This window comes from Sus scrofa, chromosome 12, assembly GCF_054392235.1.
Source record: "Sus scrofa isolate SSC_HxYL_T2T_F1_AM1 chromosome 12, Sscrofa_HxYL_maternal_Yorkshire_Landrace_v2.0, whole genome shotgun sequence".
Lineage (NCBI taxonomy): Eukaryota > Metazoa > Chordata > Mammalia > Artiodactyla > Suidae > Sus > Sus scrofa.
Window position 1 is genome coordinate 3641221 of NC_139394.1, and position 14879 is coordinate 3656099.

The 14879-nt window shown below is 60.9% G+C and overlaps 1 protein-coding gene across 10 annotated transcripts in view; it reads right to left on the minus strand.

The window, feature by feature from the left end:
• PGS1 (phosphatidylglycerophosphate synthase 1) overlaps window positions 1-14879 on the minus strand; it is a 39700-nt gene that overhangs the window by 6518 nt on the left and 18303 nt on the right. For 5 of the 10 annotated variants that reach the window (XR_014820633.1, XM_021066522.2, XM_021066523.2 and 2 more), the window contains exons 7-8: window positions 12726-13247; window positions 3703-3851 (exon numbers count right to left, since the gene is read on the minus strand). Coding sequence is in view for 5 of the 10 variants with exons in the window: in XM_021066522.2 (XP_020922181.1) it covers window positions 3703-3851; window positions 12726-13247 (671 nt within the window). In the remaining 5 variants the exon portion in view is untranslated. Of the gene's footprint in view, window positions 1-264; window positions 3852-9852; window positions 13248-14879 lie in introns of those variants that run through there. The other 5 variants (XR_014820635.1, XR_014820636.1, XR_014820632.1 and 2 more) reach the window with 4 other exon arrangements.

Here is a 14879-nt window from a genome sequence, read left to right on the forward strand (position 1 = left end):
TTTTCTCAAGTTTTACAACGAATGACTATTACTTTCTTATTTAAAAAAAGTTAAAACTGGATTTCCCGTCCTGGGGCAGTGGAAATGAATCTGACTGGCATCCACGACCCGATCCCTGGCCTCACTCAATGGCTTAAGGATCCGGCGTCGCCATGAGCTGTGGTGTAGGTCGCAGACGCGGCTCGGATCTGGCGCTGCTGCGGCTCTGGCAGAGGCCGGCGGCTACAGCTCTGACTCAACCCCGAGCCTGGAATTTCCATATGCCATAGGTGCGGTCTAAAAAGCGCGCACGCGCACGCACGCACGCACATACACACACACACAAAAGGAATTTAAACACGGATATGAGCCTTGTCTTAAACTGCTTAGAATCTTTGAGAGGAGAAGCTGCCTCCTCTTTAAACATCTCACCCTATACGTGTTGTGCCTTCTGAACAAGGAATGGAAGCTTTCAAGGGGCAGCAGTCGGGGTTGCGACTCTGCTTCCATCACCAGGAGCCCTCTGGGGGCAGAAGGGAAGCCGCGTCCCTGACAAATTCCTCTGCCCAGTGAGGACGGACCAAGGACACCGGGCCCTCCACAGTGTGACACCCCGTCTGAGCTTCTCCCGGCAGGCTGGGGACATCCAGTCCCCACGGCCTCTTTTCCCGCCCATTTTCTGAGCTCACCCCCTGTCGAGAAGGCGGGGCTCCCAGGGCTGGGGTCCCCTGGCGCAGACGGCGGCTGCACGGGCCTGGCCTGCCAGCGGAGGCGCCCTTGCCGCGGGGGGCGGGTCTGCAGGCGTCTCCAGAGACCCGGCTCCAGCTGCATGTTTTCATCTGACTCCACAGCCAGGATTTCACTTAAATTAGCAGAGACACTTGCGTTTCCTCCCAGCCTGCGCTCAGGGATGGAGGAGGAGGTCAGCTGAACGGGGCGCGGCGCTGTCCAGGGAGCCTCCTTAGGTCGCAGGGGTCCACTGAGCTCTCCGAACCAACCAGGAAGCTTGCAGCTTCCACCAAATGCGCTAACTCAAGGGAGGGACTTAGATTCAGATGAAAACACCTCCCCTTCTCCGGCACTAATGGGACATGAACAGGCCTTTCCCTGGGTCCCAAGGGCTCCCGAGGCGGCTCTGGAGAGCGGGGACCCAGGCAGCTGGGGTTTCAGGGACTTTCTGGGCTGTGGGGCAGCTGGGCAGCGGGGCAGTCTCGGGATCGGGCAGCGCGTGGGCCTCTCCAGAGGATGGCTGCCGTCCAGGTGTTAAGTATGTAGGTGGAATTATCCAGAAATGCATCGCTGCATTTCAAAGGCACAGAAGTCCACGTGCCTGCAGAGAACGGAAGGGCTGCAGCTGGCACAAACTGCCACCCTCCCACCATCCAAAGCCCCTGGGATTCAGGTTTGGGAAGAAAAAGAAAACATCCCAAATATGTCATTTGGGAAAGCAGCTCCTGACCGCAGCCTGCCCGGCTCTTCTTAAGATCCAGGATGTGGGCTCAGTCCCCTCACTCAGGAGGCGGGGAGAGCAGCCAGCGCCCGGGCCCTGGCAGAGACTCGCCCCCCAAATCAACCCGGGCCCACAGAGACCTCGTCCTGGCACGAGGCCACGGCCACACGGACCCCTCTCTACTGCCTGCAGAAAGCCGGCTCCCAGCAACCCAGGAGAAAGTCCGGGAGACCCCGCCATCGGAGGCTGGCCTGTCCCTCTCAGCCCAGCCCACCCTGAGGCTGGCCAGCCTCTGCTGAAACCTCCTCGGTCACTTGCTGGAAGCCTCCCCATAGCATCTGTGATCTGCTGAGCAGATAGATTCTTCCGCCGGCCACCCAGAGCCCGACCGCTGCCACTTCCTCTCGGCCTGGTCGTGTAGACCTTCCCGGCACCAAGGCCCCACTCCGGCACTGACAAGATTCCCAGATCGCGGGAGGCAGATCCCCGGGAGCAAAGCAGTTACCATTTCCTTGTCCATCAACAAAGGCTGCAACCATTTCGCAACAGTAATTCCCAAACACGAGACTAAGTCCATGCGCCTCGGAGGGCTGGCCTGCGGCAGCGTTATCTGCCTTCCCGTGACTCAGGAGGGAAGCTGGCACCTTCCCTGGAAAGGCTTCGTTGTAAAGGTCACAAACTCCTGAGCGCAGAGGACCAGGGAGGCCTCGTACACAGAGGCGCTGTGCCTGTACCCCCAAAGCCCACCAGCCCTGCTGCAGGCGATCCGTGCAGAGACTCAGGCAGGGCACCAGGCAGTTCACTGAAAGTTACTCTCAACTTAAAGGAAAAGACTGCTACCCCGGAAGGAGGCCGAGACACCGCGGCCCCTCTGGGAACAGCCGCTGCATTCCTGTCCCAGTGAGCAGAGGGCGCCCTGCCCTGCTTCCCTGGACCTGACCAGGGTCCCTAGCAGCCAGCAATAGGGACTCAGGGCCCAGTCCCCCATGATTCTCCTGCCCCAGCTCAGGAAAAAGGGTTGCTCTCCCATGAGATGTGCCAGGCAGCCTCTTCCCAGGGGAGCAGGGGGCCTCGGTGGCCCACACAAGGCCCCGAGCCACGCAGAGCACGAACGCTGTCAAGGCAGATGCCTGCCTTCCCTCCCAGCTGCAAGGAAAGAAACCCTGTTACCACTGTGAGCAGGAGAAACACAGCGCAGAAACTCCAAGACCCTTTGGGGACAGGGGCCTGCCTCGCGTGATCACCGTCCCCCTGACACCCGCCACCCACCTCCAGGCCCCACAAACACCACGGGGGGGCCCCGCTCCTGGCCAGGCACACCTCCAGGCTCTCCCTCCACCACCTGCTCTATGTTCAAACCCAAGCCAGACCATCAACAAGTGTCACTACTTGGAAATAAAATAAATAGAATCCAAGTTCTCGGCGCAAAGGGACCATCTGTGCTGACCCAAGGGCACAGGTACCTGTGAACGGGATTCTCAAAGCCCTGCAATGGCTTAGATCCCCATGAACCACTTCACTTCTGTCTGCACAGGCCTCTGAATTGGCTTTTAGTTTTGTTTTTAAACGGCCACACCGGCGGCATATGGCAGTTCCCAGGCCAGGGATTGAATCTGAGCCGTGACTGTGGCAACACCAGATCCCTCGAACCACTGCTGTCAGGCCAGGGATCAAACCTGCATGTCCATAGTGACCCAAGCCCCTGCAGTCAGGTTCTTAACCCACTGCGCCACAGTGGGACCTCCCACGGGCATCTGAGTCCTTTGTAAGGTTTGGTTATTGCTTCCGGCTCCCGTCTCCACCTGCAGAGACTTTGGCTCCCTGTGCACCCCTCCTGCCTGAGTGGCAGCCCCGCCTCCTGTCTCTGCCTCCCCCGACTCCGAAGTCCCTCCGTGGGCCACCTGAAGTTCTGCCCCAAGGGGCCCCGGTCCTGCGCAACCCCAGCTCCTACCCCGCTTCATGGCTGACACGCAGCCTAGGGAAGGTAGGGAACCAGCGCTGTATTCCCATCCCAGTGGGAAAGCAGTGCTCTCTTCTGGGGAACAGGGGCTGAAAGTGTCCCCAGGATGTGGGGACAGCCCCTGCAGGGCAAGAGCGGCATCCACCCTGGAGGCAGGTCTCCGTCAGGACTGGCCCCAGGCACACACAAGAGGACGCTGGTTCCTTCCCACCCTGCTCAGCCTCCAGCAGGAGGCGATGGGGAGGCAGCCCTCGGAGCCAGCACCCAGCCACGCCCCCAGCCCACCCGGGAGGTCCCACGCGCCCTGACCAACCTGGTGAAGCTGCTGCTGCAGGGCCCGGCTCTCCGTCACGATGGCGATCTGGGCCTCCAGGTCCCGGTGCACTGACCTGTACCCAAAATTAGGAGAGCCAATCAACGTGAGAGAGGGCAGGCTGCTCCCTGCCAGGTAGAGCCAGAGGCCTGCAGGGAAAGGAAACGTGCAGACAGGAAGTGAGCACAGCAGCCACCGCGCCTCTCCGCGCCACGCCCCGACCTATGAGAAAAGCAGCCCGCTGTGGGTGTGCGGGAACAAGGCACCAGGGGCACGGGCTGGCAGGGCCCACTGTCCACCCTGAGCTCCCTGCAGCCACGCCTCCCCCACCCAAGGCACTGCCGGAGACGCAAGGGCCACAGAGCCTGTGGAGCAGCCTGGCGCTCCCCACGGGAGACGCTCACTGCGACAGCTCCTCTTTCTGCTGCTCTGGCCTCCCCTGCCCCCGACCCCAACCAGGACGAGAAAGGGGCTCTCAAAGGGGCCCCGGAGACGCCAGTGCTCAGGCTCCCTTCTCCCCGCCCAGCTAGGCCAGGCCTCTCCCAGGGAGCCCAGAACCTCTACTCCCGCTCAGAGCGGCCACTGCTATGTCCTGGCCCCTGGGGCTCCGGGCTCCCTCAGTCCACACCTGCTTCTAGGGAGCAGCCTGACCCAGCAGACGGGGCTGTGACACGGGGTGACGAAGGACTTGGTTACCCACACTGCTTCCACCTGAAGATAAGTTGGGCCCTGCCTCCCAAGGGCCACGCGACTCCCCCTCAGTCACTGATGCACCACAAACCGTGGAGCCCAGGGCACTGGAAGTGAGTCTGCTGGGGGCTCGGACAGGCCACCTAGGTGACATCCACTCAGGGCCGGAGCAGGAGAGAACCTGAGACCCCTGCCTGTGTCAGACACCGTCCCCTGTGCTAGACAGTGAGCCAGTTAACATCAGAGAAACAGGGACGGGATGAGCAGCCGTGAGGTTGTGGGTCCTGCCTTGTCCCCCAGCCCTGGGAACTTCCTGTCCCTGACAACAGCACGGCGGCAGCTCTGTAATGAGGATGGTGGCTTCTCTCCAAATCCCAAAATGTCACCCAAAATAGAAGAGGGCTCTGGACTCTGCCCCCCGTCCCTCCCTCCCCAGCAGACCTCCTCCCAAAACGACGATCCCCCAACTCAGCCTCCCAAGGCTGCTTGCGACGCCCTTCCTCCTGCAGGGGGCCGAGGCCTGGCTCCGGCCTCTCCTGCCCCCGGCACAGCACCAAGAACACCCAGGGTGACCACGGCCCGCGCGCCTCTGCAGGGTCCCCGCGCCGGCCTCCTCACGCCCCCCCACCAGCGGGGTCAGTCCCGCGGCCAGCATGACCTTCTCTCACAGGGCGCACAGGCGCACACGGTCGCCACAAGGGAATCAACAACGCGTCACACACACCGAGCTGCTCCGACGGAGGGCCGTTTCCTAACTCCCACTCGGAACGAGAGCGCTTCCAAGAACACCTTGGCTAAGAGATGACGACGCTCGGCTGCCTGTTCCTGTAATACGCCTGCCACCCCCAACACACACACGCAGGGGCCACATCAAAGCCGCCTGCCCGCCCGTGTGTATCGCGCCATCAACTGCACCCCACCCCGCTGGGCCACTGCCATGGGGCAGCCACGTGGCTCACTTTCCACATGTCAGGGGACCACGGGTGGTCAGGCTGGCCCTCGGCACCCTGCTCCAGATGCCCAACGGCAAGCCTCGCCCTCTGCAGTGCAGGCGCTCCCTCTGGCTAGGCTCAGCCTCCCTGCTCCAGCTCTCCACAGAGCCGGGGGCGGGGAGGGACAGGCCAGATCCCCACTGGCACCACGGTTCCAACTCTTCTGATGCCAAGGTGGGCGCTTAGAGACACTGGGTCGTCTCAGAGCTACCTGCCCAGCCAGCCCCCTCCGGCGGGCTCAGCAAGGAGACAGGACCAGGGAGCCCTGACACCCACGTGGGTGATGTGGATTAAGGCTGAGGGCCACCAGGACTGCGTCCCTGCAAGGCTCCCAGACCACAGGGCCCGGTGGGGAGGGTTGCAAGGGCCTGATCCTGCAAGGCTCATTTGTCATCTGCCCAAACTCGGACCCTCCGCTCCCTCTCAAGGCACCTGCGGGTCAGCCGCCAGAGGCTGGGGGCCCACCTCAGCCCATCCCGCAGCCCCCACGCAGCGTACCAGGGCTTCTCAGTCGGCCTCTCTACTGAGCCCTGAGGCTTTCCAGCCCCGCGCTAACCCCTCCCCACTCACCCAGAACGAAGGTCACCGTCACAGATGCAGCGCGCAGCTGTCTGTGTACGGAACGTACCCGTGTCTGCACTTTACATGTAACAAGACCACGGTCTCCCGGCCCCTCCGCAAGAACCCATCTACGCTCCACGGGTGCTACCAGCCCTGGGCCCTGTGCACGACACACACCTGCTTCCTTTCTCTTCCCTGCCGCCTCTGCCCACCACAGCTGCTCGGTCTCTGGCCTAAGGCGGATTTCAGGTGAGTGAGTGGGTCAACGAGGCAGCGTGTGTTTCACCCGCTGACCACTTTGGTGAGGACTGTGGTCACCCCATCAACTCTCCCTGGACTCCCGCCAGCAGTGTTGCTCCCTCAAAAAGCAAGCAAAGATCGTAAACGGCAAGACCACCCCGCCTCCGGCTCGCCTTGACACCGGGTTAGTGCAGCACAGGAGGCCAGCACGGGCCCAGAGAGCTTGGAACACGGGGCCACCACGAGCAAGAGTCTCAGGAGTCCCGCTGTGACGCAGCAGATTAAGAACCCAACTAGTATCCATGAAGATGCAGGTTCGAGCCCTGGCTTCGCTCCGTAGGTTAAGGATCTGGTGTTGCAGTGACTGTGGTGTAGGCCAGTAGCTGCAGCTCCAATTTGACCCCTAGCCTGGGAAATTCCATAGGCCACAGGTGTAGCTGTAAAGAGGGGGGAAAAAAAGCCTTCTAGATGGAAAATCACCAGTCAGGAGGTTTCGGCAACAGTGCCCTGCGGACAGCTGAGACACTCTCACTGGGCGAGGGGGAAATCAAGAGGCCCCCCTGAGCTCCTGAGCCGCCAGAAGCTCTGGCCAGACCACTGTCACTCAGGATGTCGGGTGAGCACAGGAGGCCGGGACTGCCGGGAAACAGCACTTCCCAGCCCAGCCATAAACCTGTTATCAATCCCCAAGTCCTGGTCCCAGGGCCCAACCTTCGGGCCCGGCACCCCCCCCATTCTGGGAACTGCTGATCGGGGAGACCCTGCAGCAGACTCGACAGCTTGGGCGGGAGAGGTGCCCTCGGGGGCACTGAACTTCAGCGCCGGGTGCCAAGCCCGGTGGGTCTCCCCACAAGGGGAGCCTGCCGTTGCTACAGGGGAGGACTCGGAGGCCAGCCACTGCCATGCCCACCAGCTCTGGACGTCCCGCCCCACGCCCTGGCCGCCTCTTCGGGAAGGGGGACACCTGCTTCCACTCTGCGAGCACTGACCCTCCGGGCCCTTTCCTGTCTCAGCGCCCACCCCCGCGCCAACCTCCCCGGCCCCGGGGCTGTCCTTCAAGCCCAGTGTGGTCTCGTTGGTTCCCCCTGCCCGTGGTCTCTGCTCAGAGAGGCCCTCCGTGACCCCACCTATCAGACCCCATCAGCCGGGAGCCCCTCCTGCCCTGGTCTTCGCAGCCTTTCCATGACCTGACCTTCTGTTTGGATACTCATCCACCGCTTCTCTGCTTCCCAAGAAGCACCTCATGAGGACAGAGTTAGGCTGTCTTTAGTGATTGGCTCCCAAAGCCCTGAACGCTACTTGGCATTTGAGCAAAATAAAGTGAGGATAATGATGCCTCTTCCAACAAACAGTGATTAAATCAGGCTTGTGGTTCCTTGGCAGAAGCTTGAGAACCCCTCAGTTAGAGGCCTTCTCTGAGCATCTCTCCAAGAAAAACTCAAAACTATGCACCCCCTCTCCCGCCCCTCCCAGCATTTTGCAATAAATTTCCAAGGGTCTTCAGCCCCCTACAAAAACAAGAGGGGACAGGCGTTCCCGCTGTGGTGCAGCGGGTTAAGGATCCAGCGTTGTCTTTGCAGCAGCACAGGTTTGATCCCCAGCCCAGCACAGTGGGGTAAGGATTCGGCGTTGCCATAGCTATGGTGTAAGTCAGAACTGAGGCTTGCAGTCAATCCCTGAGCCAGGAATTTCCATATGCCGTGGGTGTGGCAAAAAACAAAAAAACCAGAGGCAACAGAAGATGGCATGGCCCTACCCTGGATGGGTGGATGGGTGAGCATCACAGCTCGGAGGCCAGAAAGGCCTCGCTACCTCCTAGAGGCCTGGAGGTTGGTGCTGGCTCCAGCCAAGGCGAGCAGCACCGCCCTGACACACCTGCCCTCCCAGGTGAGAACTGCCCCACGTGTGCCTGGCAAACAGGGTGGGGCTGCCCCCGTTGCCCCTGCGAATTGGCCTTTGGGCGCCAGGCCAAGAAGCCTATCGGGAAGGCAGTAAAAATAGTGACAATTCTCACAATCATTAACAGCTTCCTCTGTCAGCAGGAGCCAGAAATCTCTTAATCCAGGGGCCCTGCCCCGCCCCAGCCACACACAAGGTGCTGTCAATGCTGGAAGATTACAACCAGATGAGATCAGTCAACGCCTTAACAGCAGGCACCGCCCGGTCCTGGCCCGGGTCCTGGTCCCGCTGCTGGCGGGGGGGCTCTCAGCAAGAAACCCATGCTGGGAGTTCCCGTTGTGGCTCACTGGAAATGAATCTCACTGGTATCCATGAGGACACAGGTTCGATCCCTGGCCTCGCTCAGGGGGTTAAAGATCCAGCTTTGCCGTGAGCTGTGGCGTAGCTCGCAGACACGGCTTGGATCCTGCGTTGCTATGGCTGTGGCGGGCGGCTGCAGCCTGGGAACCTCCATATGCCGTGGGTACGGCCTAAACAGCAAAAAAAAAAAATTCTGCGGTTGTTCGGGGCCCAGATGGAGAGATAGGCAGAGCACCAGGTTTGAGGGCAGTGAAACCTCTCTGTGCCACAGCGATGGCTGTGTGTCATCACACCTGTCCACACCCACAGAATGTCCAACACCAAGATGAACACGGGTCAGACTGCGGGCGAGGGTCCTGCCTCTGCCGGGCCACAACTGTAGTGGCGGGGAGCTGAGCATGTGCTGAGGGCAGCAGGGGTGGGAACTCTCTATACGTTCCTCTCAACTCTGCTGTCAACCTAACGCTGTCCCGCGAAATGAACTCTTTACAAACCACACAGGAGTTCCAGCTGCGGCGCAACGGCATCAGCGGCATCTCAGCTGCACCAGGACACAGGTCCGATCCCCGGCCTGGCACAGTGGGTTAAAGGATCCAGGGGCTCAGAGCTGATCACTGTCCCAGGAAATCTATATGCCTCGGGACAGCCAAGAAATAAAAAAAATTAGAACTGAAATCCAAATTACATAACAATTATAAGGTTACAGACACGTGGTTATAAAAAAAATTGTGCCCTAACATGGGCACGATCAATGAAAGCTGACACCAACCCCCTCAAACCCCAAGTCCCCAGCGTCTGTCCACTCTAGGGTGTCTCCAGCTGTGCTGGCAGTGCCCCCGCGAGGTCGGAGTGCTCCCCGCTTCCCGGAACCCTGTCCCACAGTGCCCACTGGATGAGGAGAGAGGGCTGGGCAGCGGGAAGCTGACAAACCATGAATCAGAAGAGCTGCCGGCTGGTTGTGGACCCCCACCCAGCCTGCACCCCCAAAGGCCCTCCTGAGGCCAGAAAGGTGCCTGCCGGGAAGGCTTCCGGCTTCAGGGTCGCCCTTCACTAACCCACGGGGAGAGCAGCGACGAACTACGAGCGACAAGGACGCCACTCCTCGCCAAGGGTCTGAGCCCTCTGCCGCCGCGCACCTCTCAGCCCCCAGGACCCACATGGGCATTTTACAGAAACGCGAACGCGGGCCGCATCCCTGCTGTCTCCTGAGTGTGACCCAGAGCCACGGCCCGTGTGACACAGATGCTGAGCCATGTCCCTCCGCTTTTGCCAAAGGTCCGTCTGGCCTGAGAGCCAGGCTTTGAGACCGAGCCTGGTGACCCCCCACCACATCCTGCTTCCCCAGGTCCCCTCCACATTCTGAACAGGCGTCCTCTGCCAACCCCAAAGGAAAGCAAAACAAGCGAACCGTGTCACGAGAGACGCCTCTGGCGCGTGCCTTCGAAAAGCGCAAGGTCCCTCCGGTTCCATGAAGCAGCTCAGCTCCTTACGACGTGACACGTGGTCCGGTCTGCAAGGAAATCGGCCCCTGCGCCAGTGAGGCTGCCTCCGCCCCGGCCGCTGGACAGAACAGCGTTGCTCCTGCTCGCCACTGCCCACAGCCCTCGGTGAGCGGGACGCGCAAGGGACACGCCAGCCCTGGGCCTCTTGCCATCAGACCGCACTGCTACCCACCGGCGCCGGCTGACAGGTGGCCATTTCCAGGGGAGGCTGTCTCTCCCCAGGCCGTCAGCTTCCGCAGGCCCGGGCTGAGTGCTTTGCCCCTCACTGCCACCTGCACAGGGCCACCAGCAGGTGCCACACGCAGTCAGGCCCCAGAGCCACAGGCCGCCTGACGCCCAGGCCATGCCGTGCTGCTGATGGACAAGGATCTGGAAGCGGGAACGTGTATCCCCGCTCAGGCTCCTCACTCAAGGGCTTCTGGGGGCAGGAGGAGCCACCATCAGCCCAGGCCTGTCTCACAGGAGCCCGGCAAAGGGAATCATAGTATTGGCTGCTCAGCCACCGGCAGAATTTTCTGGGGCTCAGATGCAGACACACCACGTGCAGGGTAGCACGCACCCTGCAGAGGGCAGACAGTCAGTAAACGGTCCACTGTGCCAAGGTCCAAAGCCACAGGACCCCCTGCACTGTCTGCTTGCCGTCCTAGGTGGCCTCGGGGGAAGCGCCCATCCAAGGTGAGCCAGAAAGGGGGACTGACTTGAGACTCCCCCACAATGACCACGGCCACGAAGCAAGAAGGGACCTGGCCTCGCACATCAGCGCTAAGGCAGCTGGCATTAAAAGCACACAGGAAGCCCCTCTCCACGCGCCTCCCCACCCACCACCTCCCCCCAAGGCACACACCCTGGGATTCCTGGCCTCCCCACCGAGCCAGCGCTCTGCTCCGCTCCGCTCCGGGGCTGACTGCAGGGCCCCACCCCAGCAGGGCGGGCGCGGCAGGAGCATGCCAGTCCGGGAAAAGGCGAGACTCACTGGAAAAGCCGGTTGGGTGTTTCTGTTTCAACGGTAACTGGGGAGTCACTACAGGTTTATCAGCGCAGCTTCAGGGAAATAACCCAAGGCGCAGTCGGAACTGACGGCCCAGGCCGCGCTGGGGGCCCCTGAAGCAACAAGGGACCCCCTTCCCACCCGGCCACAGGACAGACAAGAGGCGAACACGGCCTCAGCCCAGCTTGCCAGGTGCAGTGTGCAGACACACACAGCCTGCCCGGGCTCCTGCTGCCCATCTCCGTCTCCAATACCCGCCCCCGGCCCTGGTATTATCCTCAGAAGTAACCGAGCCAATCCTAAAACACGTTCCACACCCACCGCCAGCTGACCTACCTGCCTGGGGACCCCTGACCACCAGCCAGGCTCAGCCCCGTGGCATAACAGCGTGGCTCACTTCCCACCCCAAACGTCACCCCCTGTCCAAGCAGGCACGTGGGCCTTGCACTTGGAAGCAGCAACCACCCAACCAGCCCGAAGCGTCGCCACCCTCAGCGGGAATAGTGATGCTCAAGGCGTCACAATCTCCTGGGGAGGTTTCTGAAGTTACCCCGTTGGGGTCAACCCCAGAGAGCTGGACCCAGAAGGTCAAGGGTGGCCTGAGCCTTGGCAAGTCCTAGTTCGTCCCCAGATGAAACCAATGGTCTAGGGAAACAGGAGTTCAACCTGAGGGTTCAAAGTGACCTCACGTCTAAACGACAAAAACAAGGGGCCATGGCAACAGCACCCCCACCCCCCGATCCTCGTGCGGCCCTGCAAAGGCTCCCAGGACCAGCGCAGGAGAACAGGCCTTTGAAGTAGCAGCGAAAGCCAGGCGAGCCGCACAGGTCAGTGGACTCCTCTTTCGAACACAGCGGGAGCTGGCTGTGCATCTGCCCGGCACCGAAAGGGGCAGTCATGGCCGAGGCGGCCGCTGGCCCCTGCCAAACACCAGGTTTGATCCCACTGTCCGCCTCGTGGATCATGCCCCTGGCCTGGGCCACACGGGCTGCTCCACAGATGCACACAACAGCCCGAGAGGGATCCGAACGCACAGCTCACACTCGGACCCAACGCGCGGTAGTCCTGCACACATAAGCGTTGTGAGGAGACAGCTTCGATCTCCTCAGCTACAAATTTAAAAAAAAAAAAAAAAAAAAAAAGGTCGAGTTCCCGCTATGGCAGTAGGTGAAGACTGACTCCGGCAGCTCAGGTCACTGCAGGGGCACAGGTTCAATTCCCAGCCCGGTGCCAAGGGTTAAAGGATCCGGCATTGCCGCAGCTGCAGTGTCGGTCACAGCTGTGCCTCAGATTCAATCCCTGGCCCGGAAATTCCATACGCCGAAGGTGTAGCCATAAAAATTTTTTAAAAAGGCAGAGGTTTGGCATTTACAGGAAAAAAATCAGCACTGGTGAGGAAAAGGCTGAAACACTGGGCTATTTAATGCCAAATAAATGATCCCTAAGGAATCCTCTGTCTGTCCCTGAGAAGACGAGGCCCACAGGAAAACCCCGACCACCAAGGAACACCGAGGCGCGTGCCTCTTCATATACTTGGGAGAAGGGGCTTCGTCCACGTTCCCTCAAAGGCTCACCCACGGGATCCGAGGTCAGCCATCTGGGGGCACGAGAGGGAGCGAACCTGCATCACTAAGAAGCACAGACCTGCCACTACAGGGACGCACCCACAGCGACAGACGGGCAAGGGGCAGGGAGCGAGCAGGTGGGCACCAGCACGTGGGCGCGCACCAGCGGGCCGGGGCGCGGGGTCCTGGCCCGTGCGGGGCCGTGCTCGGGCTGGCGGCCACATACCTTTGGCGTGAAACGTCCAGCCCCTCCGCCAGTACTCCTGCAGCTGGACCCGCTCCTGCTGCCCCAGGCTGCGCACCTCGCTGTAGAACTGCCGCTCGATGTGCACGTAGGCGGCCGGGATGGCGCCCGCCACCCCCTTGGCCCCGAAGAAGCCGTTCACCTCCGGCGAGGCCAGCAGGATCTGGTACTCGGCCCGCGTGCCCAAGACCAGGTCCATGTAGGCCTGGGTCAGGTTGAAGTAGCCGGTGGTGAGGTAGACCCTGGCGCCTCGCTCGGCCTCCGTCAGCAGGGTCTCGGTGACGAGCTCGTCGATCTGAATCGCAAAGGGCTTCATCTGGATCAGGGGGTAGATCCAGGTGTCCAGGGCCGGCCTCCGGTCACCAGAGGCCGCCGCGTCTTCCTGGGTCCAGAGGGAGTCGCCGTGGAAGGTCTGGGCGTGCAGCATCTGCTGGCGGGTCCTGGCCGAGTTGATCACGTCCATGACCCTCTTGTTGGCCGCCTTGCAGTAGGCAGCCCGGTCACCTACAGGGAGACACGGCGGAGGAGAGTGAGCACAGACAAACGGAGGCTCGGGATCCCCGTCTAGCCCAGGGCACGCGACGGGCAGGCGCAGATGCCCCAACCAATCCTTCAGCACGTGTCCACTGAGCACAGGGCGCAGCCCGGCGAAGGCTCCCCTGCGGACGGACGGAAGGGGTCCTGCCGCAAGGCGCCCGTGCTCAGGCGACATGCAAAGGCCCTGTGGTTCCGCTCATGCAAACCCAGGCAAGACGGGGTGGAGGTGAGGGGAATCAGGACTGCGGGCACCTCGCGGGGTCACGCCTGGGTGAGGTCCCCAGGGGCCTTCCCAGAGGAGCCAACCCACGCGGAAGACGTATATAAGCTGCACCCCGTGACTGGTGTGCAGTGTGCACGTGACGCGTCAGAAGGAACACGTGTCCAACAGAGACGTGGGAACACGACCGAGAGCACGCGAGCGAGCCCCACAGGGTCAGAGACGGGGCAGGGCACAGCTGGGCACGGGCGGGGGAGCATCCGCCGTGGTGACGACGCAGAGGGGCAGAAGCACGGTGAGGGGAGGCAGGCTCTGGGCCATCGTTTTCACAGTGACACCAGCGGCAAGCGGCTGCCTGGACTTAACTCCGGGAGAGGAACTGAGGCTAAAGCTACCACTAGGATGAGAGGATCGAGGAGCAAAGCGTCCCCTTCAAGAGGCTGGGGACAAACATCAGGAAAAGGCAAAAGGACAGCACGAGGAAGGAAACCACCCCGAGGAGAAAGCAGGCATTCCCGCTGCGGCACAGCGGGTTAAGGATCTGGCGTTGCCACAGCTGTGGCAGAGGTCGCAGCTGCAACTCAGATTCGACCCCTGGCCCAAGAACTCACATGTGCTGCAGATGTGGCCAAAAAACAAATAAATAATAAAAAGCAGAAATGAAGAGAATGAAAACAAAAACATAACATATAAAAAAACAGGGCAATTCCCACAGTTAAACAGCAGATTAAGCATCTGAATGCAGGAGGTCCCATCATGGCTCAGCAGAAACAAAACGGACTCGCATCCACAAGGACACAGGTTCAATCCCTGGCCTCACTCAGTGGGTTAAGGATCAGGTGTTGCTGTGGCTGCAGCGTAGGTCGGCAGCTATAGCTCCATTCAACCCCTAACCCGGGCACTTTCATATGCCGGGGTGCGGCCCTAGAAAGACCAATAAAACCACAAAAATCCAAATGCAGGAGTTCCCGCTGTGAACAGTTCACAGCTCCAGCTCCAATTTGATCCATAGGCCACAGGCGTGGCCATTAAAAAAAAATACATATGTACGTGTGTGTCTACACACCTGGAATTTTGAGAGTTCCCTGGCAGCCTATTGGTCAAGGACTCCATGTGGTCACTGCTGTGGCTCCTGTCACTGTTATGGCACAGGTCTGATCCTTAGTTTCTGCATGTCATGGACATGGCCAAAAAAGGGGGAACATTTCAACACTGTCAGACACTGATCTCCTGAAAAGACTGACAGAACAGCCAGCCACGGGCAGGGCTGATGGAGAAGAGGAGTGACAGGCAGCAGGGCCGCCCTGCCAGCCTCACTGCTCTGAGTGGGAACAGGCACAACCCCGGGTGCCCTCCAGGGCTGGGCGGCAGGCACAGCA